The sequence below is a fragment of the Lotus japonicus genome, chromosome 6 (genome assembly GCF_012489685.1).
Source record: "Lotus japonicus ecotype B-129 chromosome 6, LjGifu_v1.2".
Taxonomy (NCBI): Eukaryota; Viridiplantae; Streptophyta; class Magnoliopsida; order Fabales; family Fabaceae; genus Lotus; species Lotus japonicus.
The window spans coordinates 44,663,324-44,691,071 of NC_080046.1; the positions used below are offsets into that span (position 1 = coordinate 44,663,324).

Sequence of the window (27,748 nt, forward strand, 5' to 3'; positions counted from 1 at the left end):
GTAACTATTGGTTGATTATTATTGGTCGAAGTAAAGCCTTGCTGATGATTGTATAACACATCCAGTAATGTTAAGAAAATTAAGGGAATGTGTATCAAAGAATGAAGGTATGAAAAACACTAGAAGGGGGGGGGGGAGGGGGGGTTTGAATAGGGTTTTGAAGTTTCAAAGCTTTCCCTCTAAGATTTTGATAAATCTTTTCGGTATAAAGAACACAAGGTGCAAGAGATAAAGGATAGAGAAAAGCACACAAGGATTTTATCCTCGTTCACTTGATAAATCACTCAAGCTAATTCAGTCCATCTGTTAAGGTGATTTCTTTCTTCTTAGAATGAAGGCAATTCACTATTCAAAGATTGTTACAACTACACTAGCATAACTTGCTCAGTGACTAACAAATCTAAGAACTAGCAACATTAAGACACACAAGTCTTAGTCTTCTCAAGAATCCTGACCTCATTGGTCTCTCAAGGAAAATACAAACAAAGTTTGTAGAAGGTTTGGTTTACAAATAGATGCTTCTAAACAAGAAAAGGTAAATACAAAAAGAACAATGAAGAAATATTGCTAAGGTATTCGCTTGAAGATTTTCACTTGTATTGCACAATAGTTTCTTAGCCAATTTCTTCTATCTTCAGCCTTTAAATACTCTAAGGTTTAGGGTTTGTATCCGTTGAAAGAATCCATCCGTCGGAGGGCAATTCTGGAATTTCCAGAACCTGCTGTGGCTGATCATCGTAGGTAAGGCGGTCAGAATAGTACACTTGCTTTTGTACTATTGACAATGACATTACCTTAACCTAGTTGACTCCTAATCTTGGGCGACGCTTCATGTTGGAACTTGTGAAGCAATGTGATCAGAGTCAGAAGGAAGCTTGTATCCTCTGACCTTTAGAACTTCTGCTTCTGGACCGTTCACTCTGAACTTCTGGTCTTCAGAATTGGAAGTACTTTGGTCTTGAGAGCCAGCTTACTCTTGGACTTCAAAATCTTCAGGTCTTCAGCTTCTGGACCGTTCACTCAGAACTTCTGGTCTTCAGAACTTCAGCACTTGAAATAATCAGAGTTTACATCAGAGCTTTAATCTTCAGAATATCTGAAGCGTTTACTACCGTTCAGAAGAACGTAGTGATTGCAGCAGCGTTTCATTGGTTACTCTTTGGTCTTTAACTTCTGACATATATATATATATATATCTTTGAATCAGAATCAGAACCTGTTTGTCACACACTTAAAAGAAAAACGTTAGAGTACCCTAATTGTTCATATACAATAATAAACTTGTTATCATCAAAACATAGAGTTGTACCACATGACCAAATCTTGGTCGTACAAAGAAAAAATGATATTTACAAATGATTTGGTGAAGGTTATTAACACTTACACTGGGTGGTTGCTATTGAGGTTACAATTATAGTTTTTAATAACTACGCAAGGTAAATAATTTTTTGGAATTGCTATTGGCGAGGCTGTCTTGTTGAGCTCATGACATTTAAAGATAAAGAACAAGTATAATATCATAATAATTCTAATTTTTACATGCGCCAACATGCAAAAAGGGAAAGATTTCATAACATTTCTCACTGCACAACTTTTTTCCCTTCATTTTCTAAGGGGGCTAGCTCGCCGGCCCGCCAAAATATGTTGAGTTGAGACTATGAACCCAAATGTCAAAAGTGTGCTAGTCTAACCCAACCCGCATTTCAACGAGCCAATGACGCTCGAGTCAAGCCCGCCAACCCATATTGTCACCTATAATCACCATCACCCCCACCACTTTCACCACCATAATCATTGCCACTGTTATCGTCACCTCCATCGCTACCACCACTCACACCTATCGGCCCGACCCTGCACCATTGTCTCCATTGACGCACCATCACCACCCAACACCACCATCCCCACCACAAACACCTCCACAACCGGTGTCCACTACTAGTACTTGCACAAGCACCCTCCAACACCGCACTTTCACATCCACCACCACCCTCCACAATTGTCGCCGCCACCACTATTGTTGTCGCCACCACCACTTCCACCTCAACCACCAACACTGTCATTGCTGCCATTGCCCACTGTAACACCCTAATTTCTCAACCGGGGATCACATTAGTAACCCAACAAGTTTAGGGACTAACTCGGAGTTTTTTTCAAAAGGTGATATAGATTTTCGAAAATAAGGCCCATCATCACCCAAGCAATAGTCAGAGATGTTCCCAGGTAAGCGGCCCCGGCACAATGCCTGATTAAAAGCCTTCTAACCTTAGACAGAACAACCCAAGAGTTTTTACTTGAATTCAAGAGTTTAGCCCTCGCTTGATACACACAATTCAATTTTAATATTTTCAAAAATCTTGTAATAAATATATTACCCAATAAATATTGCGTTATATTAACCCAGATTAAATTAATAGATAACGTCAAATTTTAAAATAATATTTAGGCAAACGTTGAAAATCACAAGTCAACTTAATAAAGTTCTAAGAAATTCAAGATCTCTATCTTCACCGCCTCAAGCTTCTCGTCGCCCAACTGTATTGCCACATCGCAATCCATAGACTCTAAGCAAGTCATACTTCATCACTCGACGGTCGATGACCTAATAGCGTTAAGCGTCCCAGTAGCAATTACCAAACATAAAGGGTTAACTTCGAAAACAATGACAACAACAAGAAAATAACCGAATTTTAATTCTTGCATAGGTTCAAAATCCAAATAGATAACCACAATAACAACAAACTAAAACTAACAACCCTATCTTTAAATTTTGAAATAAAACAAGATAACAACATATCATATAAAATCAAATAGATGACAACATAGAAACAATACACATGATTAAGGTTTATCCCCTTAATCAAAATACCAACAACAAGATTAAGGTATATCCCCTTAATCAAACAACCAACAAATAGATTAAGGTATATCCCCTTAATCAAACTAATAACCCGCAAGTTAATTTCATGAGTTTTCCAATAAGTTAATTCCGTAAAATTTTCAATAAACAACATATTCCTTTCAACAGACGATTCAACAAAAGAGAGCATGTTATTAACACAAGAAACAACAATATATCCAAAAATACAATGCCTTGAACACCTTCACTTCACGTATCATGCAAGAAAATGAAAAACACACAGATGCACGCATTAGACAGAAGTTACCCTTACCTCCTTAAGTAGTAGTGCATGCGAGGGAACCTCAACAAACGAAGGAAAGAAAAGTCATTGTTGATCAACAAAGGGAGAGAAGGAGTTCGGCCAAAAGAGAGCAAGGGAATTTGAGTTTGATGCTCTCAAGTGTATTTTTCAAGTGAGGGAGACAACTTCTAGGGTTTTTGGTTTTTCTGTTCACTACGTAGTCCTATAAGAAAGACTATTTCTCTAGCCCTAGGCCACTAAGATTTCAGCCATAACCACTAAGGGGAAAATATTATGAATTCCACCCCTTTAGCTTTTTCCTCAAGTCATGGTTCAACAATTTCCCATATTTTAATTTTTAGATGAAATCTCAACATATTTTCTTTCTGAAAATTCATAAAATAACAATTTTAAATGTTCATCATATAAAAACTTATCAACAATCAATTTTATGAGATTTCTCCTAATTTAGAAGCTTCTCTAAAAATTTGAAACCAAAATAACTTAAATTTCTTGCTTAACAAGCAATTCCAAGTTTTATTAATTAATTAAGATAAAAATACCAAAATTCTGAAATTAAATATTTTATTACTTATAAAGTATTTATAATCATCCTAAGATTATTTTCTAATATTTCTATAACCATCTTTCAATTTTTTTTAAAAACAAATCTCCAAGATACAAGTTCTAAATTACCTATTTTAACATTTAGTTAAAATAAATACAAATCAATCAAGGATTTATTTATTTTTATTAAAAATAATTATTTTTAATGATATTCAGATATTCAACTAATTTTATTTATTTGTGTAACAAAAAAAAACTAATTTTATTTAAGGTTATCATATTTTCTTAATTTCCAAAAGATTTGGTCAAGATTTGTGCAAAAATCTCTTTTTTAAATCCAAATTAAATATAATAGCACATTTTTTCTCTCTCCTAGTCACTATTCACGAAAATTCCAGAATTTATAGAGTTATTTTAATTTCGTTTTCTTTTTATAACTTATGTATTTAATTTAATAATTTTCGTAAGTCTATTTCTATTTAATATCTATTTCTGCTGTTTTAATAACAACATTTTAACTTCAAAATAAGTTCTATGCTACACAACAATAGTTTAGCCTAAAAATAACAACAAAAATAATACTAATAATAGCTCATGAGAAATTTCTCACATTCTCATGCACACCGTGCAATTCAACCAGTCTCTCATTTCCAACGAACAGTCAATCATTTGACAACAATCAGTTGCACCACCACCGCAACCACAACTATCTCCACCGCTAACGACACTGGCATCGCCGTCGCCACTAGGTAATATCGACCTCTACCACCCTACCCCTCCACTATCATATTTCATTCACCACCCACTACCGTGAATTTATAAATCAGTAATTGTGAACGTACAAAGTTGACTATAACATTTTTGAAACTGAAAACCACAAAAAAAAATCTAAAACTGAAAACTAGTTTTTTTTTTAAGATTTCAAAACATAAAACCAAACACGACCCTGAACGATGTAACATCCTATTTTTCCCTCCACTAATTTAATAGATTATTGGTATTATTATTATTAATATAATTATTATTGTGTGTGCATTATCATAAAATGAAACGATTTAAAAAGAAAATATGTTTATGAAGTAAATAATTATTTTGAGTCAAGATTCTAAACTTAGTACCTTAATATGGAATTGTTAGAAATTAAATTCAAGAAAAATCAAATAAAATATAATACTTTGACAAATGATTAAAAATCAAAACCTATTTCTCACACACCTTGGATGATCCACGAATTTGACTAAATATGTTTCAATCTGATGTATTTAGAAGGATTAATTGCATGAAGAATGCAACTTGTCTTTATGGTAGAAAGACAAGTGCAAGGACACCTGTTTTCATGCATGAATTTTCATAAACACTTGTCTTTGTGCATGAACTTTCTAGACCACTTGTCCTTCAACATTCTTCAACCCTTGGCCTATAAATTTGACCCTTCTGCAGCCCTAAGGTCACACAACACTTCAGACTCAACCTAGCTTCAGGAATCAGAGAAAGAAGCTCCTAATTTCCCTTACAAACCTTTAACTTGTTCTTTATTTTCTCCTTTTGGTTCGCGAAATCCTCTTCCATTATCTCTAAAACCACTTCAATTATGTTTCTGGGTGTGTAAGGATTTAATCTGGAGAGTTTGGCAAAGTTCTGGGCACGTTTTCTTGAGTTTTGGGTTCAATCTTCAACTTGTTCTTCATCTTCAACCTTTACCTATTTTTGAAACCTTCTCAAATCGCTCCAAAACCACCACCATCATGTTCCCGGAAGCCTAAATATCTAACCTGGAAAGTTTGGTAAAGTTCTGGGCTGATTGAGGTTATTTATGGGCACTTTCTTAAAGTTGTTCATCGTGTTCATCGCTGCCACTGTGCTGTCAAGTTTTCCGGCGAGAATCGTCAACTTAAAACGTGTTTTTATCCCTCGTCCAAACTCCGATTGAGACGATTTAAAAAGGGTTGTTCTTCTAGAAGAAAGGAGAATCTGAATCCGTAATCCATTCATCTCTGGCGAGGAACTCCGCCGCTGCCGCCGCCGCATCTTCATCTTCTCCGGCGAGTCAATTTCTGGAAATTTCCAGATTTGCGATTTTGAGGTTCTTTCACTTCCAGAACCTATTTCTAAGCTTATATTAATGATTTTAAGCATGAAAAACATACCTTACAACCCTTAATTTATGAATTTCAAATTGAATTAAGTTATGGACATAAATAATGGTTTTGGATATCATGAACTAATCTTATGTGTTGCTTTAACTTATGATGAATTAAAGATGAATTTAACTTTAAAATACGAAAGAGTCAACTAAGTTATGGATGTTTTCATGAAATATTGGACTTTTAAGCATAAATGCTCTCAAAATGGTGATTTTCATGATTTTCACAGATGGGAATTGTATTTTTATTTTTATGTGATTTCTCAATCGACAGATCTGAAACAATTTCAAATGAAATAAGAACTTGTTAGTTTTGATAATTTTATTATCTTGGATTAATTGGATTACTAGTAGTTAATTATGCTCTATTAAATGAATAATTTCTAATTAATCTTGATGATAAAATGATGATCTAAGTTAACCTGGAATAATGGTATAATATGAGACTAAGTAAATGAATGGTCTAAGTAAGTTGACTTGGCTTAATTGCACTTTTGGTCCCTGATGTTTGACCTTTGTGTAATTTCAATCCCCTTTGTTCTAATTGCGCGATTTTAGTCCCCTTTGTTTCAATTTGTGAAAATCAGGTATGCCGTTAGCTTTCGTTCAATTTTAAACGGAATATTCTTATTTAGATTCCTCATCAAATAAATAAAAAAATGAAAATAAAAAATAAAACAAATTAAATAAAAAAAATTCAGTAATTAAAACACCTGTTTTTAAGTGTAATTTTCATCCATTAAACAATTCATCATATTTATCAATTCATCATCATCTCCCAACATCTTGATCCATAAAACACCCGGTGTTCTCACCCATTAAACAATTCATCATCTTGATCAATTCATCATCATCTCCCAACATCATCATCTACATCAATTCATGTCTTCATCCATCATCATCAACAACCCCTACAAACCCAGACCTGGAACCTTGAATTCAAACACACGTTTTAAGTGTAATTTTCCGTCAAATTTGACTCATGAACTACCCTGCAACAAAAGAAATCAAAGGCCAGAAACTCATCATTTGACTCATGAACTACCCTACAACAGACATGATCAAATTCAAGAAAAGTAAACACATTTCAAACAAAAACCCAAACTTTTTGTGAGTTTGATCTTTATGAGAAAGAGAATAATAAAGAGAGGAAAAAAGAACCAGGGACAGATGCATGATGAATCAAATCGAGACCTGCCTTGGTGCTGGGAAAGAGAATGGCGGTGGTGCTCGGTGTAAGACCCACATTTTTAGATTAGGATAATTAATTAATTTCCGACTCACGCCTTGGTTACAGTGTAAGTGTGAGAGGAAACCTAAACGAGTGTTCACTAATTTTAATGAATTAATGACGAAGAAAGTTCAAGAAATGACTAAGAATAGTACTATAGTCACGGTAGGTTATAGCACGAGTCATATTCACTTCCGCCTTAGGGCGAAAGCGTTAGTGAAGGGCTAATCCGCTCTTAAAGCACTGTAGAAACGAAATTCAAAAAAATCATTCAAAGGAATATAAGAATTTCTCTCATTCCTTTCCATGACAAGTGTTTCGACACGAAACCCTGGAATGTACGAACGTCCGATTCCAATTCTCGGAAGTTTGCCGAAACTGAATCCCTGATAGTTCAAGAACCTTAAAATAAACTGTCGATGAAGACTTTTTCTATTCGGAGCTTCAAACGAAGAATCCACACGCGGGTACCGATTTCTCTCGATGTTTCCAATCTTTCTTCAGAAGGAAGTTTCTCCATCCGACGTTAATTGCAAAAAGTAGTTTTGCGGAATATTTTGAAGCAGACTGCGTTCAAGCCATTTTCTCATTTAAAAATAACCCAGAGCAAGTATCAACCTTTTATGGAAGGATACTTAGCTTAATTGTATAATATGACAACGTTATATTTGTTCTAATTATCTAACGATTATTCTTTAGCTTAATTTCTACTCATTTCTTAGTTCATGGATCATTTTAATTTGCTCAAAGTGATCATAATTTATATTTTACTATTTCATAAAGTTCCTCATAATTTTTTAATATAATTATATGTCCATTATATATTTTTCTCCTAACTCTGTGAGCTAAATTCTTCAGTGTCTACATCAATTTATACCGGTTTACAAAATATATTTCCTAAATATCTAAACATCCTTATCCTCCCTCACTCTGTCTACATCCCTCTCTCTCTCATTACACTTTTTCATTTTCCCTTCCTTTTCTTCTGCAGACCCATTTCTTACACTTCTTCTTCTATATATATTATGTCCTCTTCTCCTTTCTTTTCATTTACTTTCTTTTGTGCAGCAAACACCACCACCAACATATATCAATTTTATCTCCATTCTTTTCTTTTTCCAACGTGCACCCACCAGCACCCATTCCTTCTTCTTCACTTCTTGTTGCTGCACCCTCCCACCATGTTTTCTTCTCCATTCTTTTCTTTTGCTGCAGTAAGCAGACATCACCACCGACGTCCTTCTCTTCCTCTCGACGAGGCCACGACGGCACTACCCACGCAGCACCATGCTCCATGCTTCTTCTTCACGTTGTAGCACCACAAATCACAAACACCATCATGCTTCGTTCCCCTCACGAGGCCAGCCACCATCAAGCTTCACCTTCATCATTTTCACTGGCCATGACAAGGCACCACCACCATGAACACGACAGCAACGACCACCACTCCATCCTTCTTCTCACGTGAAAGCCACCAAGGTCCAGCCACCATAACCTCTCTTCTCCATGGACAACGAGCAACCACCACCATACGAGACCAGCAACCATGGGCGAAGAAGCATAGAAAAGGACGAAGAGAAACAGAGGTGAAATCAACGTGGAAGTAGTGTTTAACTACAAATCTCAATTAAAAAGTACCCGAAGGTCAAAGTTGTCTTTGAGACTAGGCTGTGAAAAGTCGGAGTACGTATTGCACTCAGTGACATTTCCCTGGTCATTATGGTTCATCCCCGTGGTGACCATCAAATCATCTCAAGTTCAAGGCTTTTCGACTATTTCCCGTTTTTCACAATCATTTCCAACTCTTAAGTTCCCTAAAGGTCTCGTTAGTTAATCAAAGCATTTCAAGTTGAGTTAATCAAGTTATGAGGTTTATTATCAAAATCCGAGTTTCATAAGTTCTCAAGTTCCAAATTCTATCTATTTAAAGTTTCCCAAATCCTCCAAATAAAATCCCCGGGAAAAGCCTAAGTATTTCAAAGAGGGCTAGATCTCAGACCTCAGGTCAGGACCTGCCTAGGGTTATTCTTTCAACCCGAATGACCAATAGAATCAATTCAAATGTCCTGCACTTCGCAATCGCGTCAAAGCGCACGATTCGACAACAATATCAATATCTCAAGCTATAAGAAGCAATACGACAATAATTCTGTGCGGAAATCGTAAGACAGAAACCAGTAAACGACCGAAGCCTCTCAGAAAACGGAGACACACGTCTCATATAAGTTCACTCGGCCGAAACCTCCAGAAAACATTTTCCAGTTCAAAACGATAAACAACATTCAATATCAAGCAATATTCAAGTCGAAGTTATCGACGCCTACAATACAAATAGCTAGTAAGTAAGTTGCCCTAACCTTAGCCAATTTCCATACTAAGGTGCAACTCCGATCCGATTACATCTTTGGTTGCCTGCGTCGGCTCGATTCCTTCCATTGTGTAGCTTCGATGCAAGGTGCTTCCGTTCGTCGTACCTTTCACAAGCATACTTAACGAAATCACTAATCGAGCTACTTACTACTCAAGTCTAGAGCTATGACTTCAGGCAATTGACTCAAAGCGAACACATGTTAAACGACTCTTTCTCAGTCAACAACTACAATAATTAGTAGAGTACTTATCCCTTTTTGAAATGAAAACCATTTTGTAAAATAAATCGCAACTCTTCACTAATCAACTGTTAAACTTCGATTTTCACAATAACAATGAAAATGTTTATTTTTCTTTAAAACTTGCTTACTCGAGGCTAAAACATATACAAGAGTTGAAGGCTTACGAAAATCAAGTTTCTGAAACTTGTCGGCGAAGAGTCGCTAGAGAAAGTTGTGGCTCACGGGACTGACGGAGGAACTGTCGCCGGAGACACAAAGAAAGGTTGTTCCTTCATCCTTTCGCGGCAAGGAGTTCAACGGCGCTGTCCGTTTCCCCAAAGAGTCGACGGTTTGCCCAGAAAGTTCAGTCGAAGGTCGACGGTGGACGTCGGGGTCGTCGAATAAAATGACCCAAATATGAAATTGAAAATAGGGGTTTGCTCTCCTCACGGCAAGGATCGTAGCAGTACACTCCGTTTTTCCATTCGTCGGCGGAGTTGACCGGAAAAAGCTCCCGAAGGCGGCAGCGGCGGTGGTCGACGGCGATGGAACGACGATTCGGAACATGGGTTTTGTTGTGCACGTCGCAAGGATCTCAACAGTATTAACCTTGCTATGAACGGAGGTCCGATGACACCGGAATCAAAGGTCGAAGATTGCGGCGTCGGCGACGTCGGCGGCGTCGTTTTCTCTGTTTCCACGTTGATTTCACCTCTGTTTCTCTTCGTCCTTTTCTATGCTTCTTCGCCCATGGTTGCTGGTCTCGTATGGTGGTGGTTGCTCGTTGTCCATGGAGAAGAGAGGTTATGGTGGCTGGACCTTGGTGGCTTTCACGTGAGAAGAAGGATGGAGTGGTGGTCGTTGCTGCCGTGTTCATGGTGGTGGTGCCTTGTCATGGCCAGTGAAAATGATGAAGGTGAAGCTTGATGGTGGCTGGCCTCGTGAGGGGAACGAAGCATGGTGGTGTTTGTGATTTGTGGTGCTACAACGTGAAGAAGAAGCATGGAGCATGGTGCTGCGTGGGTAGTGTCGTCGTGGCCTCGTCGAGAGGAAGAGAAGGACGTCGGTGGTGATGTCTGCTTACTGCAGCAAAAGAAAAGAATGGAGAAGAAAACATGGTGGGAGGGTTCAGCAACAAGAAGTGAAGAAGAAGGAATGGGTGCTGGTGGGTGCACGTTGGAAAAAGAAAAGAATGGAGATAAAATTGATATATGTTGGTGGTGGTGTTTGCTGCACAAAAGAAAGAAAATGAAAAGAAAGGAGAAGAGGACATAATATATATAGAAGAAGAAGTGTAAGAAATGGGTCTGCAGAAGAAAAGGAAGGGAAAATGAAAAAGTGTAATGAGAGAGAGAGGGATGTCGACAAAGGGAGGATAAGGATGTTTAGATATTTAGGAAAGATATTTTGTAAACTGGTATAAATTGATTTAGACACTGAAGAATTTATCTCACAGAGTTAGGAGAAAAATATATAATGGATATATAACTATATTAAAAATTATGAGGAACTTTATGAAATTGTAAAATATAAATTATGATCACTTTGAGCAAATTAAAATGATCCATGAACCAAGAAATTGAAGGTATGAAAAACGGTAGAAAGGGGGGGTTTGAATAACGTTTTCAGAATAAAACTTCTACCTTAAAGATTTTAACAAATCTTTCGAGAACAAAGTGCTTAAGATAAGAGATAAAAAAGCACAAGAGGATTTTATCCTGATTCACTTGATGAATCACTCAAGCTAATCCAGTCTACCCGTTAAGGTGATTTCTGCCTTCTTAGAATGAAGGCAATCCACTAATCAGGTAAATGTTACAACTGCACTTGAAACCTACAAGTGACTAACAATACACTGACTTAGCTCACACTAAGATTCACTCTCTTAGTCTTCTCTAGGATCTGATCAAACTTGATCTCCTAAAGGTAACTAAACAACAGTTTAAGAAAGAATGTTTACAAAGAATTTGCTTCTGAAAAACTAAGAGTAAACACAATGAATTCAGATGAAAGAATGCTTAGAAGGTTTTGAATATAGCTTGCGTGTGTGAGATTATTTTCAACCGCATCTTTCAATCTTCAGCCTCTATTTATACTCCAAGGATTAGGGTTTGAACGCTGCATGGAAATGCTACCGTTGGAGGGCAGTTCTGGAAATTCCAGCTTCTGTTGTGGCTGAGAATGTTAGGTAGGTCGTCAGGATAGTACATTTGCTTTTGTACTTGGATAGTGACTTGACCTTTAAACCTAGTAGACTTCTGATCAGGGGAATGCTTCATGTTGGAACTTGTGAAGCCAGTTGATCAGAGTCAGAGGGAAGCATAGATCCTCTGACCATTGTATCTTCTGATTCTGAACTCAGAGGGAAGTACATGGTCTTCAGAGTCATCTTGCTTCTGGACATCAGAGTTTCCATTTTTCAGCTTCTGGATCTTCAGAGTCTTCTACACCAGCAGAACATCTGAACCTTCAGAGTTTCTTGGTTTTCAGAACGTCTGGATCTTCAGAACTTCAAGTGACTGAGTCCATATCAGAGCTTGTATGACTTCAGAACTTCTGAAGCGTTTCTACTGTTCAGAGTGAACATAGATGTTGCGAAAGCGTTGCTTGGGTCACTCTTTATGCACAATGCTTCTGATTTGTGTGAGATTGAATTGAGGTCAGAGCCTATAAATAGCACACTCAGAAAAACACGTTAGAGTACCATAATTGTTCATACTAAAATGTTAACTTGTAATCATCAAAACATAGAGTTGTACTACTCGATCAAAACTTGATCTTACAGAAATGAGTAGAAATTATGCTAAAGAATAATCGTTAGATAATTAGAACAAATATGACGTTGTCATATTATACAATTAAGCTAAGTATCCTTCCATAAAAGGTTGATACTTGCTCTGGGTTATTTTTAAATGAGTAAATGGCTTGAACGCAGTCTGCTTCAAAATATTCCGCAAAACTACTTTTTGCAATTAACGTCGGATGGAGAAACTTCCTTCTGAAGAAAGATTGGAAACATCGAGAGAAATCGGTACCCGCGTGTGGATTCTTCGTTTGAAGCTCCGAATAGAAAAAGTCTTCATCGACAGTTTATTTTAAGGTTCTTGAACTATCAGGGATTCAGTTTCGGCAAACTTCCGAGAATTGGAATCGGACGTTCGTACATTCCAGGGTTTCGTGTCAAAACACTTGTCATGGAAATGAATGAGAGAAATTCTTATATTCCTTTGAATGATTTTTTTGAATTTCGTTTATACAGTGCTTTAAGAGCGGATTAGCCCTTCACTAACGCTTTCGCCCTTAGGCGGAAGTGAATATGGCTCGTGCTATAACCTACCGTGACTATAGTACTATTCTTAGTCATTTCTTGAACTTTCTTCTTCATTAATTCATTAAAATTAGTGAACACTCGTTTAGGTTTCCTCTCACACTTACACTGTAACCAAGGCGTGAGTCGGAAATTAATTAATTATCCTAATCTAAAAATGTGGGTCTTACAATACTACCCTCTAAAAAGAAAGTTTCGTCCTCGAAACTTGAAGTCAGAGAAAACTCGGGAATATCATTCCCTCTTAATTTCATCCAACTTACTAGCGGCGTTAGCACGCGTCCCAAAACCTGGGAACACTACAAAAAATTCACCTTAAAGGTGACCTACAAGACAATAACAACACTTAGATACCTAACAATCATGTTCAAATAAACCTAGATACCTCGCTTAAGCTAGTGCTATAGGCACCGAGATCCAATTCCTAACTCGATCGCTTACACGAACGACCTGACAAGTGTCGCCATGCTCTCACATTCACAACTCGATCCTGATATTCACAATCATAACTTATTATGCTATCATCATTCAAATCTCATCACATGGCTCATTATGCCAGCAACCTCATAATCATCATCAATCGATCAACAACTTATAAGCATATGATCATCTTAAAATCTAATGATCCATTAATGTCATCTCCTTTTTGAAACTATCCTCATTATAACCATCAAATCAACTTTTCTCTTAGTCACAAATCGTATCACCAACTTATCACCAGTCTTCACACTCTACACTACTCAGAATTCATTTACTTCAAGATCACTCTTATATTATACCTCAATGGATTTAACCCAAAACTCATCTTCAGATCTTCAATCTTTAAAGGTTTAACTGCTATCATCACAACTAAAACCATTAAATCTCTTATTCGTACTTGATTCTCAACTCCCAAGGTCAATCTTAATCCTAAGATTTCAATCCAGCTTAGTAAATCTCACTTAGTAATCTTAGCACATTTCTCTGGAATCCACATCAACAATCTCAAGTATTAAACTTATGCTAAAACTTTCTTTTTCAAACTTAATCATTAATTCAACACTTAGTCACTCAAGCAAACACCTGACAATTCTCTAAGTCTTACACATTCAAGTTAAAATTCATAGGCTTAAAATCTAAACCTTTACCTAGTTTGCATCGGTAATGTCCTTTAACACTTCAACACTTTTCAAGTGAAAATTCATCTCTTAAGACTATAATGTCTCCACAAATAAATCAAGCGCTTAGCAAAACTTATTCCTCAAACTCGACTACAACAATCTAGTTTAGAGTTAATTCTTCTCAATCTTGCTACTATCAAGCTATCATCTATAACCTGATTAAATCCAACCTATTTAACCTCTAACAAATCCACCTCGGAAATCACATAACCTATGACTTCATAGCTTCCAAGAAAATACTTAAGATTTTCCAACATTAAATCTCTTAACTTAGTCTACCTCTACTTGGAGTAATCATGCGAACTAACCAATTAATGTCTATACGACAATCATCAACTTCCAAAGATTTAAATCTTAATCCTTTACAATCAAGTGCTTAACATAAACTTACCTACCAAACTCGACTAATCATTGATCAAATCTAACCAATCTTCCTATCATAGTCCATGCCAGCTGTGATTCCGAATATCACCCCCTCAATATTAAGTTGATCAGACTCAATATCTTGGCGATGAAAATTTAGAAAAACTTACTAGTAAGGCCAATGAGTCTATCTCATCAAGTAGTCATATCTAATTTGAGATCATCTCTTAAATCTATTCAATCTCTAACATTTCCATCTTGAAAATGACATACCTTAATTCCTGAAACTCATACAACATTCCATTAGGATTCATTCTTAGCTTCTACCTTTCTTAACTCTTACCTGTCTAAGATAACTTCAAGACTTAAAAAACTTCCCTAAACCCTATATAACTTCTATAGTTAAATACAACGATAGTCGAAAAATGTGTCTTATACTTATCCCTATTACTATCAGAAGCATAGCAATCTCTGCCTTAAATACCACATGGCAATGCAGGAAAATAACAATAACGATTAAAGTCTTGGTGGAAGAAGTAACAACCAAGTCTTAAAGAGGATGGACCTAAATCCTATTATTTGTTTGTGGATTAAAGCGGCTGGACCTTAATCCTATTATTTGTCCGTTGATTAAGTGGTAGGATCTTAATCATACTATTCGTTTGTGGATTAAAGTGGCTGGACCTTAATCCTATTACTTGTCCTTTGATTAAAGTGGTTGGACCTTAATCACATGGACCTTAATCCTATTATGTGTTAGTTGATTAGTGAAGAGTTGCGATTTATTTTACAAAATGGTTTTCATTTCAAAAAGAGATAAGTACTCTACTAATTACTGTAGTTGTTGACTGAGAAAGAGTCGTTTAACATGTGTTCGCTTTGAGTCAATTGCCTGAAGTCATAGCTCTAGACTTGAGTAGTAAGTAGCTCGATTAGTGATTTCGTTAAGTATGCTTGTGAAAGGTACGACGAACGGAAGCACCTTGCATCGAAGCTACACAATGGAAGGAATCGAGCCGACGCAGGCAACCAAAGATGTAATCGGATCGGAGTTGCACCTTAGTATGGAAATTGGCTAAGGTTAGGGCAACTTACTTACTAGCTATTTGTATTGTAGGCGTCGATAACTTCGACTTGAATATTGCTTGATATTGAATGTTGTTTATCGTTTTGAACTGGAAAATGTTTTCTGGAGGCTTCGGCCGAGTGAACTTATATGAGACGTGTGTCTCCCTTTTCTGAGAGGCTTCGACCGTTTACTAGTTTCTGTCTTATGATTTCCGCACATAATTATTGTCGTATTGCTTCTTATAGCTTGAGATATTGATATTGTTGTCGAATCGTGTGCTTTGACGCGATTGCGAAGTGTAGGACATTTGAATTGATTCTATTGGTCATTCGGGTTGAAAGAATAACCCTAGGCAGGTCCTGACCTGAGGTCTGAGATCTAGCCCTCTTTGAAATACTTAGACTTTTCCCGGGGATTTTATTTGGGGGATTTGGGAAACTTTGAATAGATAGAATTTGGAACTTGAGAATTTATGGAATTCAGATTTTGATAATAAACCTCATAACTTGATTAACTCAACTTGAAATGCTTTGATTAACTAACGAGACCTTTAGGGAACTTAAGAGTTGGAAATGATTGTGAAAAACGGGAAATAGTCGAAAAGCCTTGAACTTGAGATGATTTGATGGTCACCACGGGGATGAACCATAGTGACCAGGGAAATGTCACTGAGTGCAATACGTACTCCGGCTTTTCACAGCCTAGTCGCAAAGACGACTTTGAACTTCAGGTACTTTTTAATTGAGATTTGTAGTTAAACACGTACGCGCAAATCCGTATGTTCAAACCCAACGGGTTGGACCGATTCGGCAATAATTGTTTGACATGCGCGAGTCTGTTTATTCAATCCGATGGATTGGATCGATTCGGCGGTAGTCACTCAGGCACACGTGAGTCCGTACATTCAATCCGATGGATTGGATCGATTCAGCGATTACCATTTAAACTCGCGTGAGTCCGTATATTCAATCCGATGGATTGGATCGATTCAGCGACAACCTTTCGACACGCGCGGATCCGTAAGTTCAATCGAATGGATTGGATCGATTCGGCGACAGTCATTGGACGCGCGCAACGTCTGTATGTTCGACTCTATTGAGTGAACCGACTTGGCGTTATCATTTGTTGTGTGTGCGAGTCTGTATGTTCAACCCGATGGGTTGGATCGACTTGACATGCCTATTTGTTGAGATCATCTTTTGAATTGACATTGCATGCATACATGCACCCTTATTGAACTGTTGAGATAACAGATATCGAATTGTTATTAGAGCCTAGATAACATGTTATGTATATACCTTAAGGTAGGCAATACATAAGTTATATGTATATATACAACCTATATGTATACCCCCTTATTCTTCACATGTTGTTTGTATTATCTATTATATTCTGTGAGTTGACCCTCGCGCCTTGGCTTTGTTTGTATGTCTGTGTTTGGGCAGTCGGCCTGCTGCCAAACGTTCGACAACGGTTTCGTGATGATTCGTCACTCGGGGAGGACCAGGAGCGTAATGACCATTACTGAAGTTTCGACGAGGACCCGGACTGAATGCATGACCATATGAGGGTCGATGATGGAAGTTTAGGGTATGGGTATTTAGAGCCTACTAAGGTTGGGTGTTAGTGTCATAGCTCTGATGGTCATTTCTTATTTTGGGGCAGGGTAGGTCCCCGACTATTAGCTTTTTGTGTGGTTCTCTTCCATGAGGATCACAGGGAGTTGTCGGACGTAGGAAGTCTTTTGGAGGCCGTTTTGGGATGACTTACTTTCTTGGAGAACTGTATTTATAAAGGTTATGACTCTGTCTATGTGTCGCACATATTTTCCTGCGGGCACCACTTTCATTTGCTTTCCGTCACTTGAGGACACTCGTGACGATGTTTTTAGTTGCAGCGAGGGCTGTACTTATATTGTATGTTAGTCGCTGTTAATCGCGATTGAGTTGAGTCTTTAATTTCGACAAGTCTTTTTATTTAAACAAATCAAAAAAAAATATACCTGCTTTTCCGCTTTATTTTATTTTTGGTTACTAAAGTGACGCCACCGAAATCGGGGTGTGACACTCGGAAGTCAGAGGAACGAGATGGTGGTGGCGGCGCAGCCGCAAAGCAGCGCGGTGGCGATGAACAGATCGGGAATGGGAGATGGTCGCATGGGCGGTGGGCGATAGATCTGAGGGGAAACTCCTTTGGACGGCTCCCCGTCTTGGTCAGCTAAGGCTGTAGGCACTTACTCCGTCAGATCAGAAGCAGAACTGGGCGTTTGGGTCATGGCCAGTTCCATCTGGTGGCTGCGCGCGAGCAGAGGAGGAGGTGGCGGTCGCGGGCGAGCACGGGAGGAGGTGGTGGCCGCGCGAGGATAAAGAGGAGGAGGTAACAACAACGAGCAGAGAGAGGGGGAGGTGGCAGCTTGAGTGGAGAGAAGAGGAGCGTGGTGGGTGGAAAGTGGCGGTTGCGTTGAGAAGAAGAGAGAAGGAAGTAGCGACTGCTAAGGTTGAGGAGAGGGTGAAGAGAAGAGCTTAGTGTCGGGACATGTGGTGGTGTGGGAGTCGGAGGCTGAAGATAGTGGTGAGATATGGAGGTTGAAGATGATGAGTATTAGGTTTGGGGATTTTATTTTAATCTGTATTTGTGATTATCATGTATTAGGTTAAATAAAATTTATAAATTATTTATTTGTTTTTTTAATATAGGGTAGGTGGTGCAGATAGAAAATAAAGGGTGTAAATAGAAACCACCGTTAGTAATTAGATGGAAGACTAACGACAGGACCCAATTGTCACTAACTTAGAACTAAGGGGACTAAAATTGCGCAATTAGAACAAAGGGGATTAAAATTGCACAAAGGTCAAACATCAGGGACCAAAAGTGCAATTAAGGCTTGAAATTAATATTAACTAGTTGTTTAATGAACTTTATTGACTAAATGATTTAGTCAACTAGAACTCTTACTCATGCAATGTTAGATTTTGAAAGTCTAATAAAGTTGAAATGATCATTGAGACATTAGAATGTTAAGTAATACAAAGGATGGAAGGTAATTAAGAAGCGCATGTTTGCATGAAGTTATAGACTAAGTGAGTTGCAACTATAATTCTGTGCAGAGAAAACTTACGAGGATTGACATAAAAGATAATCACCAAGAACTAAGGCAAGGGGGGAGAGGTCACCAACCATGATGGGTGAATAATACGAATAAATGAGTATTGGACCCTCATTAGGTCCCTTGCCTGTTTTTTGATTCTTGTTGTGAATTTTCCTTAACTTATATGATTTATGTTATTGATTGGCAATGTGATTATGATGACTGAATTGATAAGTACTTCACGATGATTTATGTGATTTGATCCTAACCCTGATTATTTAAATGATTCACTATATGAATTATGTGATTGATTGGTTGTTTATACACATAGATGATGGTACTTGAGATTGATGATATTGGTGATATCATAGAATGATGATTTGTGATATAAGGATATTTATGATATTTGAGATTGATGCTATGTGACATTGATGATGGTTTGTGATTTTAATGGTGCATGTGGCTGAAGATATGTGACTTTGATGAGTCATGTGAATTGTGAGATTTACTGGATGAACATATGCTGTTTACAACTCTGATTCGGATTATCTTGATATATTTCCCTGGGCTCCGTGAGCAAGGTAATGTTTATGGATAAGTCTTGGCCCCGCGGGCAAGCTTATGTGACCTGCTGGCTCCGTGAGCAGAGGCGTGGTTGATGATTGTTCCTTGGCTCCGTGAGCAAGGATGGGCGCGCATGATTTCTCTTGGCTTCGTGAGCAAGAATGATCCTAAGGGATTCCCTTGGTCCCGTGGACAAGGATTTCTTGGCTCCGTGAGCAAGAACGATATCTTGGTCCTGTGGACAAGATTTGCTTTGGCTCCGTGAGCAAAGCCATCTGATTCTGATGTCTGGTTACTGTTGATGTAATCAATTGCTGTATATATCTGTTTATGTGTTGCTCATTTATGTTACATTATTCCCTGATGGGATTGAGTTGGAATGCTTCTCACCCCTCTGTTGTTTTTTTTTTCCTCCTCTTTTATCAGTGACAGGCATTGAGGATGGAGATGGTGTTGTTGAGAGACGTCAGGCAAGACTCTGGGCGTAGATCGAGTTTTGTGCGCCGAAGCTATTAAGCCATGGTAGCTATCGGTGGGTAAGAACTTAGGATTCAAGATCATGCATTTTGTGTACACCAGGATTTACTCCTTGACTGTACAACTTAAGGAAGTTTATAATTAGAAATTTTAATTCGGAGATATATCTAAGTCTTGATGTTGTGTTTAATAAAGAAAAAGTTTTAAATTTCTTGTCAAGTAATGTATCAGTAGAACTAAATTTGCATCACAAGTTTGGGCGTCACAAACGACGCTAGATATCATTTTATTCTGTGTTTTAAATCAATTTTTTACATTAGAATATAAGAAATAAATTCATATTCCGCACAGGAGCGTCCCTAACTCACATAAGGAGACTCCACGATCACAAAATAAGAAACATTAAGGGTAGCTTCTTTGTTTTTATTTTGTTTTTATCTCTACTATGTATTAAGGGTTAAGTACCCCCTGTACTCCCATTAATGCAAACTTTGCTTATAAAAGAAAAACTAAATCAGAAACATTTATTCATCCATGCTTTGCAGGCCGAGAATAAGCTGAACCTCCACAAACGAAAATAATACATGTGATCTCACACTAAAAACAAAATTAATATTTTTTTTTGATAATGTGAGGGGATAAGCCCAGAACAAACAAAAAAGACTGAAATAACCTTTTTGTCATTGAAATTGTAAAGTGAATCAAATCTGGTCCTTGTAAAAATTTCGCATCAAATTGGGTCCCTAATTTTTTTTTTAAAACTAATGAAGTCATTTTGCTCAATTTTGACCGGTCAACGATCCAGTGACAAGCCTAGTCAGATAAGAACGACCATGTGGACTTTTTCAAATCAATTTTAGTCTTTTGAAAAAAGAATTAATCAATTTCAGGCCATGTTCTTCCACCTTCATCTTCTTCTTCTTCCTCGATAACTCAAATCTCATAAATTCAAAAGGAAGAACAAGGTGAATATGATGAACATATAGTTTTATTAGGGTTTTGAATTTCTGGCTTTAAGGATTTGAGTTATGAAGGAAGAGGAAAGTTGAAGAACAGAGACTAAAATTGATTAAAATATTTTTCAAGAGACTAAAATTGATGTGAAAAAGTCCACGTGACCATCCTTAATTGACTTGGCTTGCCACTGGACATGATTAGTCAAAACTGAGCAAAATGACTTAATTAGATTAAAAAAACAATTTTAACGCTAAAATTTTACAAGGACCGGGTTTGTTTCCTTTTACAATTTCAAGGACCAAAAGAGTATTTAAGCCAAATTAATATTATACTTTGAGATTTAGGGTCTGTTTGGTGGTCAGGACAGGATAGAATATGACCGGATATATCATGTTGTTATCTGTTATTTGTTGCGTCAGCAGGATAAGATAGCATTATCATGTCTCTGATCCTATATATTATGTCCATCATGTGTAAAAGTTATCCTGAGGGGTGAGCTAAGATAAAACATAATATGATATCAGTTATAAATTTTCTTTCAGTATCCTAACTCCAAATTAATTTATTTTAATATTATATAATTTATAATCATATTAATTAATAAATATAAAAATATTAATTTACCTAAAATAAAAAATAAAAAAATTATTATTAATAAATAGTAAAATAGACTGCTCACTTACAAATATTGATTTATTAATTGAAATATACTAATTTAATATTTTCATCTCCTATTATTTAAAAATTATTTATCTACTTATATAATAATTTAAATATAAATTAATTTTGAAATAATAATATTTTTAATTCAGTTAATTTTTATTATTTATAACGTGTCACAACTAAGTGAAAATCAATTGGTTACAAATATTGATTTTTTAATAGTAGTAGACTAATTTTCTATTTTCATCTTCTATTATTTAAAATTATTTATCTACTTATATAATAATTTATAATTTAAATATAAAATACTTTTGAAATAATAATATTTTTAATTTAGTTAACTTTTATTGTTAATTATCATGTGTCACAACTAAGTGAAAACCAATTGGTTAATTGCATAATTTTATTTAAAATATAGGCTATCTTCAAAACAATAAAATAGGCTAATTAATAAAATTTAAATTAATTTGAGTTATTTTAAAATATAGACCCATTCATGAAAATGTATGAAAATTTAAATTTAATAGAATGATCAATTCTTAAATGTATTTTTTATTAAAATATAAATTTAATACATTTTTCTTTATCATATCATGTCATTATCATGTGCACCTCAAAAACAAGATATGATAAGAGTCTATCCTACTCTTATCCTATCTTGTTGCTATCCTTTTCACATATTATATCATGTCCTGATCATCAAACAGACCCTTAAGATGAGTGAAAATGCATTGATAGTGCAAAAAACTAGCATCCAACCACATAGGACCAAGCAGTTACATTTCTTTTTAATTTTAGTTGAAATATGAATAACTATTTAATATGGCAGAAATAAATTGGATGCAATAAAAAACAAATTACACACATTAACTATTTTCTCTTATACTTTAAAGTTATGTATTTAATGTTGTCATTTACCACGTATTTGATGAATGATAAGAGTAATATAGATAAAAATGTTTTCAATATTCATCTAATATTGTGATTGATATCATTTAAGTTAGAGTTTAATGGATATGCACTGACAGTGTAAAATAGTTTTACACAGACATCCAATTGAATTCCGCCAAATCAGAAAATATCTTATTCTTTTAATTAAAATTAAAGTCAAATGTAATTATCTCTCCTATGTGGCATGCTTTGATTGGATGACTGTGTAAAACTATTTTACACTATCAGTGCATATCCATTAAACTCTTTAAGTTATAAGTCAAATGTTAATTCAATAAAGTAAGAAAAAATCACCTTAAGAATATGCATTTAGTAATAACATTGATTTCCTCTTAATCTATAGTAGTAGTATAGTTTTGATATTATCCATTAAAAATTACGCGTGGCCATTAATTATTTTTCATAAATGCCCAATTTATCATATTACTATATATAATAAAATTTACGTGCATTAAAACTTTCAAAAAAAAAGTGCATTAAATATATCACGTCCTTATCTTTGAATATTACGTTAGAAAAACCTAGTAATAACACTCTCATTATATAAGAATAATAGAAATAAATTATGATTATTAGATTTAATTATAATGGTCAAAATTAAAATATTGAATTATGTGAATTTTAATGTTTATCATTTATGATGAGATATAACAATATTTATTCTCATCATTCGCATAATACATTATATATAATTTTGTTCATTAATTATATATATATATATATATATATATATATATATATATATCCTTTGACTGTGACTTTAAAAATTAATGTGCATTTAATAATAGAATTAATTTGTGCATTTAATAATAGAATTAATTGTTCCATCAAAATAATAATAATAATAATAGAATTAATTGATTTTGATTTAACCTACTTTAAATATTAACATTAATGTACCAAAAAAAATTAACATTATTGAAATTTTATAATTGTTTACTTGTCTCTATATATATGCGATATGCCATTAGATAGACATTTCATTCGATTGCATCCATTGCCTTTCCTTCTCCTTCTCCTTCTCTCTCTCTCTCTCCCAAGTTATGGCCGAAAGCTTGGATATGTTTTCTGTGTTGCCCGATGCTTTGCTTCTAGTTATAATTTCCCTTCTTCCTTTCAAGGAAGCTGCAAGAACTTCAATTCTTTCCAAACGTTGGCTACACATATGGGACAAAACATCAAACATTGAGTTCAATGAGTTTTTCTTTGTTAAATTTGATCAGCTCTTCTACATAAGAAGAATCCAAAGATATGAATTTCTTAACTTCATCAGACACTGGCTTGATAACAAAAAGAACAAAGAGCACTCTACTTTGGTGGAGAAGTTCTCTTTGAAGTTATCAAAGCCTAAAGAAGTTGGTGAGATCATAAAAATGTGTGTGACCTTTGCCACACAAAATGGGGTCAAAGATTTGACCCTTGATTTTGCTCATCCTGATTTTGACTCAGTCCCCAATTTTTCTCGTCCCTTTTGGGCCCCAGAGGAACCACTTCCTACAGAAGATGACATGAAGAACAAATTTGAGTTACCAACACATGTTTATAAGCATAAGAGCCTTGAGTCTTTGAAGTTGTTTGATTGTAGTTTACGTGAAACTAATTTGATTAATTGGAATGTGCTCAAAGAAATTTCTCTTGGCTGGATGGAAGTGACACAAACTCTCATCACAACTCTGCTATCAAATTGTAAGATGATTGAGAGTTTCAGCTTGGAAAGGTGTTGGAACAAATTAGGCCTATATGAATTTTGTGGTGATAATGACTTGAGGCTGAGAAGGCTTATTGTTCGTGATTGTTCCTATGATGGGTGGAGATTGTTCAAAATAAAAGCCCCCAATCTTGTTTTTTTCAAGTATTCTGGGGTAATGAAACTTTTTGAAATTCAAAGCTCCTTAGCAATGGAAGAAGCAGATCTTTACTTTGGCCTTGATCTCATGCATGGTGATGTTGCTTTTAGTACATACAATCTAATTCAAGATCTCTACCTTGTTAAGGTTCTGACGGTATGCACTTTCATACTCGAGGTATGTTTTTCACTTCTGTTTTACTTGTTTGTTTTATGTCTTCTTATCAAATTTGTTATAGAAGCTTAAGTAAATATGTCAGAAGTGCAACTGATTGATTTTGTTAATGGTTAAAGTTAGGAAAATTGTGTGATTTGCACTTCAATCCCACCTCCACCTTGTGAGATTATGATAGAAATATGATATATGATGTGATATGAAAAGAAGAGAGATAGAAATATAAAATCAAGTGTCCATAAATCAAAATCCCTATGTTTGGCCGATACCATTAGATGTCTAGACTCTAGCTAGAAACAAAAATAAAAATGGGAGAGAAAGAAAGAAAGTAAATAGAGATAGTGATATAAGTGATATATGATGTGATGTGATTAGGAAAAGAAAGATAAAGAGAATATGTTGGTATTCATGGGTGTCCACACTGTAGTGTTGGTGAGAAGTCTCACATTTCTTAAACATATGATCAAGATAACTCTTATATATGAGAAGTTAATCCTCAACTTTTGATATACCTTTTGGGTTGAGTTAAACCTCCAATTTTCAATATGATATTATAGCATATCTTAGATCATGTTCATTTCTTCAAATCCCACACTCCAGATGTCTAGTCCCGAGCGTGAGGAAGTGTGTTGAGAAGTTGATGTCATATGGACTAAAGATATGACAAGATAAATAACTCTTATATATAGGAAGTAAAATCCTCAGTTATTGAGGTACATTTTAGGTTGAGTCAGATCTTTAATAACTATGACTTACATTTCACGATTGTATAAGTAATATGATACATAGACACTAAACTACACAAATACTCCACATACACCTGATTTTCTCTTCATTTCTTACTCCTCATCACATCACATATTATATATGACATTCATTATTACTCTCTCAAGAAGTTCCTCATTAATTGTGCCCACCCAAAATTTTCATTTTTTTAATGGGGTTTGGTTCAGAAAGCATGATTTTCCTCTTCTAAAAATCTTCACTTGCAATTGATCATGTAAATACACTACCACTAAGCACTATAATTAAGACTTGTATAATATGCTTGCTTTAGAGTATTGGTAGTGTTCTTTCACCCTTAATTTACCAAGAAAGAAAAATACAAGTGAATTCCACAGTATCTTTGAGTAGAGTAGATTATTGAGTAAGTAAACATGAAACAATATATATAGAGAAGATATTTCCACCATGTGTATATGCCCCTAAAGTATAATTAATATGGATGACTTTTTGTTAGGTAACAGGAACTAGCTATATATATATGCCACCCTGCCGTGATTAAGTGTGTATATTAGAAATATCATTTTGTGACATATTATGATGAAAGCACTTCAAGCATATTTTACTTTAATAATTCAAAACTTCCATTAAAACTAATTATCGGTACATGCTTAATCTTTGCATCATTGATGTCATGCTACATATATTGTTATTTATGGTTTTAAATGCTTAATTACTTTTTATATGAAAGATTCTTCCTGCCGGACCGAACCCGCTACGTACAGAACGAGACATGAATGCAAAACACTTGATCATGAAAACAAGTTTAGGCGATCATGAACTTTTAGGAAGCGTGTTCTTGCTCAATAGCTGTCCTATGTTAGAATGCCTCACCCTTGAGATAGTCTCAAAAACAGTCTTCGATTATGTGAGTATCAATGATCTCTATCTATCTATATATATGTGTGTGTGAGCGCGCGTGCTATGTAGAAAGTTTGTTATGATACCATGTTGCATGCTTGTGTACATTACAGAATACTGGAGGGTATGCTGATAACAGAGGAGACTGGAAGGACAATTTAATCACTCATGGATGCTTGGCCTCAACTCTGAAGATGGTGGAGGTGAATAACTTTAGGGGGAGTACGAATGAGCTTCTTGTGCTTTACTATCTTATTCGTTATGGGAGTGTCTTGGAAAAAATTATTGTCAATGTGCTAAAGGGAAAAGATGATGATTATATGGTTGATTATACGCCAAATTACAAAGACGTGGAAGAATATTTGATGACAACTCCAAGGGCTTCAAGCAATTTGCAGATATCATTCACATATTGAGTTGAGAGTGTTGTGTTATGCTTCTTTATTTCTTGTGGTTTTTTATGCTTAAGACATATGGTTTGACTATTTCGGGAATTAATGTATCAATAATGTTTAAACATTTTATTCTATTTTGAATATTATATGCAGACTTCTATCGATCCTATACCTAAAGGTTTTTGAAGCAGGTTGGAGATAATTCAAAAGGAACTTTATATAGGGATACCATGAGCTATAGGATAGTAGTATATATAGTCTCCGTCAATGATTACTTCCCACATGTCAAAGGTGATTTCCTTTGATGAAGAGTTCCATCTTCAACTTCTAAAACATATAATTTTCTCTATTGAAGAGGTCTTGTCAATTGGGTCATTTTGGGAAGTTAACAGTAGAAACATGTTCTCTCCCATGATCTTTCTTCTCTAGCACCGCCAAATACTCACAGAAGCAAATTTTACATAAGGTATTTTTCACTAACTTCTCCAAAGATACAAGTATTGCCTTCGTCTCTTCAAGCTAAATCAAGTAGTTTTGTTCTAGCCTCTCTTAGCTAATTTCAATTTGTCTTTCTTTAGTCTATTCAAGCTAACCTTAAGTATTCTTTCAATAACTTATCCAAGCTATTTCCTTTATCAAAACATGGGTGTAGATATAAATTTCGACTAGCTTTTAAACAATCTTAAACTTGCTACATAATTAATGAGAGTTAGTTCTTTAAACTTTAGCCCAAAAGATTTACCTGGAAACTTTTTAACATAAGGACCTAATGACAATATGTTATTATTTTATTAAGTCCTTGATCTTTTCAACTAGAAAATATACCTCTTCCTTTTCTTTTAACCAAAATTTGAAAATTATAACTTAAATTAGGACAAAAATATATTCGGTCACCTAGTGTAGATATCACACACAAAAAACATTCGAGGTGCCATTGAACTCGCCAATAGTAATGAGTGTGTTTGTTTTAGTTCTTTTAAAAGAAAAATCAATTTTTCAATTTTTTTTTAATTTTAAGTTTGTTTCACCATTATAAAAAATTATAATTTTAATAAAAAGCTGAAAACAAATTATTTATTTGAAAAACTTACTTTGATTAGAAATTGTTATTATAATAGATAAGAGAGAAGATAAAGAAAATGATTTTAATTCTGTGTAACCAAACACACTGAAGATTATGATTCTCTTAAAATCTCTAAAAATTATATATATATATTCTCCAAAATAGCTAAAAAATCATTATTTTTAATCTCAAATAAACTCAAATAAAACCATATATGTCTACTCCATTACCCTCACCGTCGATACTCTACTGCACCGCCTGAGCTCGGATAACGGCGGCAACCTCTCCACCATCGACCTCTCTCCTCTGCGCTTTCCTCGTCGTCGCGTCAGG

General features: G+C 35.4%; 1 protein-coding gene across 1 annotated transcript; it reads left to right on the plus strand.

The window, feature by feature from the left end:
* The first annotated feature begins 23,335 nt into the window (after positions 1-23,335).
* Positions 23,336-26,373, plus strand: LOC130725387 (F-box protein At3g62230-like). Its single transcript, XM_057576624.1, has 4 exons — positions 23,336-24,295; positions 24,689-24,745; positions 25,788-25,964; positions 26,071-26,373. Exons 1-4 carry the CDS (start codon positions 23,336-23,338, stop codon positions 26,371-26,373), a joined length of 1,497 nt encoding a protein of 498 aa, XP_057432607.1.
* Positions 26,374-27,748: the final 1,375 nt, after the last annotated feature.

What these genes read in the sequence shown, in the direction of transcription:
- LOC130725387 (XM_057576624.1), top strand. Translation starts at nt 23,336, where the DNA reads ATGGCCGAAAGCTTGGATATGTTTTCTGTGTTGCCCGATGCTTTGCTT. An exon ending in ACCTTGTTAAGGTTCTGACG is followed by an intron (nt 24,296 to 24,688) that starts GTATGCACTTTC and finishes TGATGTGATTAG; the next exon opens with GAAAAGAAAGATAAAGAGAA. An exon ending in GTGTCCACACTGTAGTGTTG is followed by an intron (nt 24,746 to 25,787) that starts GTGAGAAGTCTC and finishes TTTATATGAAAG; the next exon opens with ATTCTTCCTGCCGGACCGAA.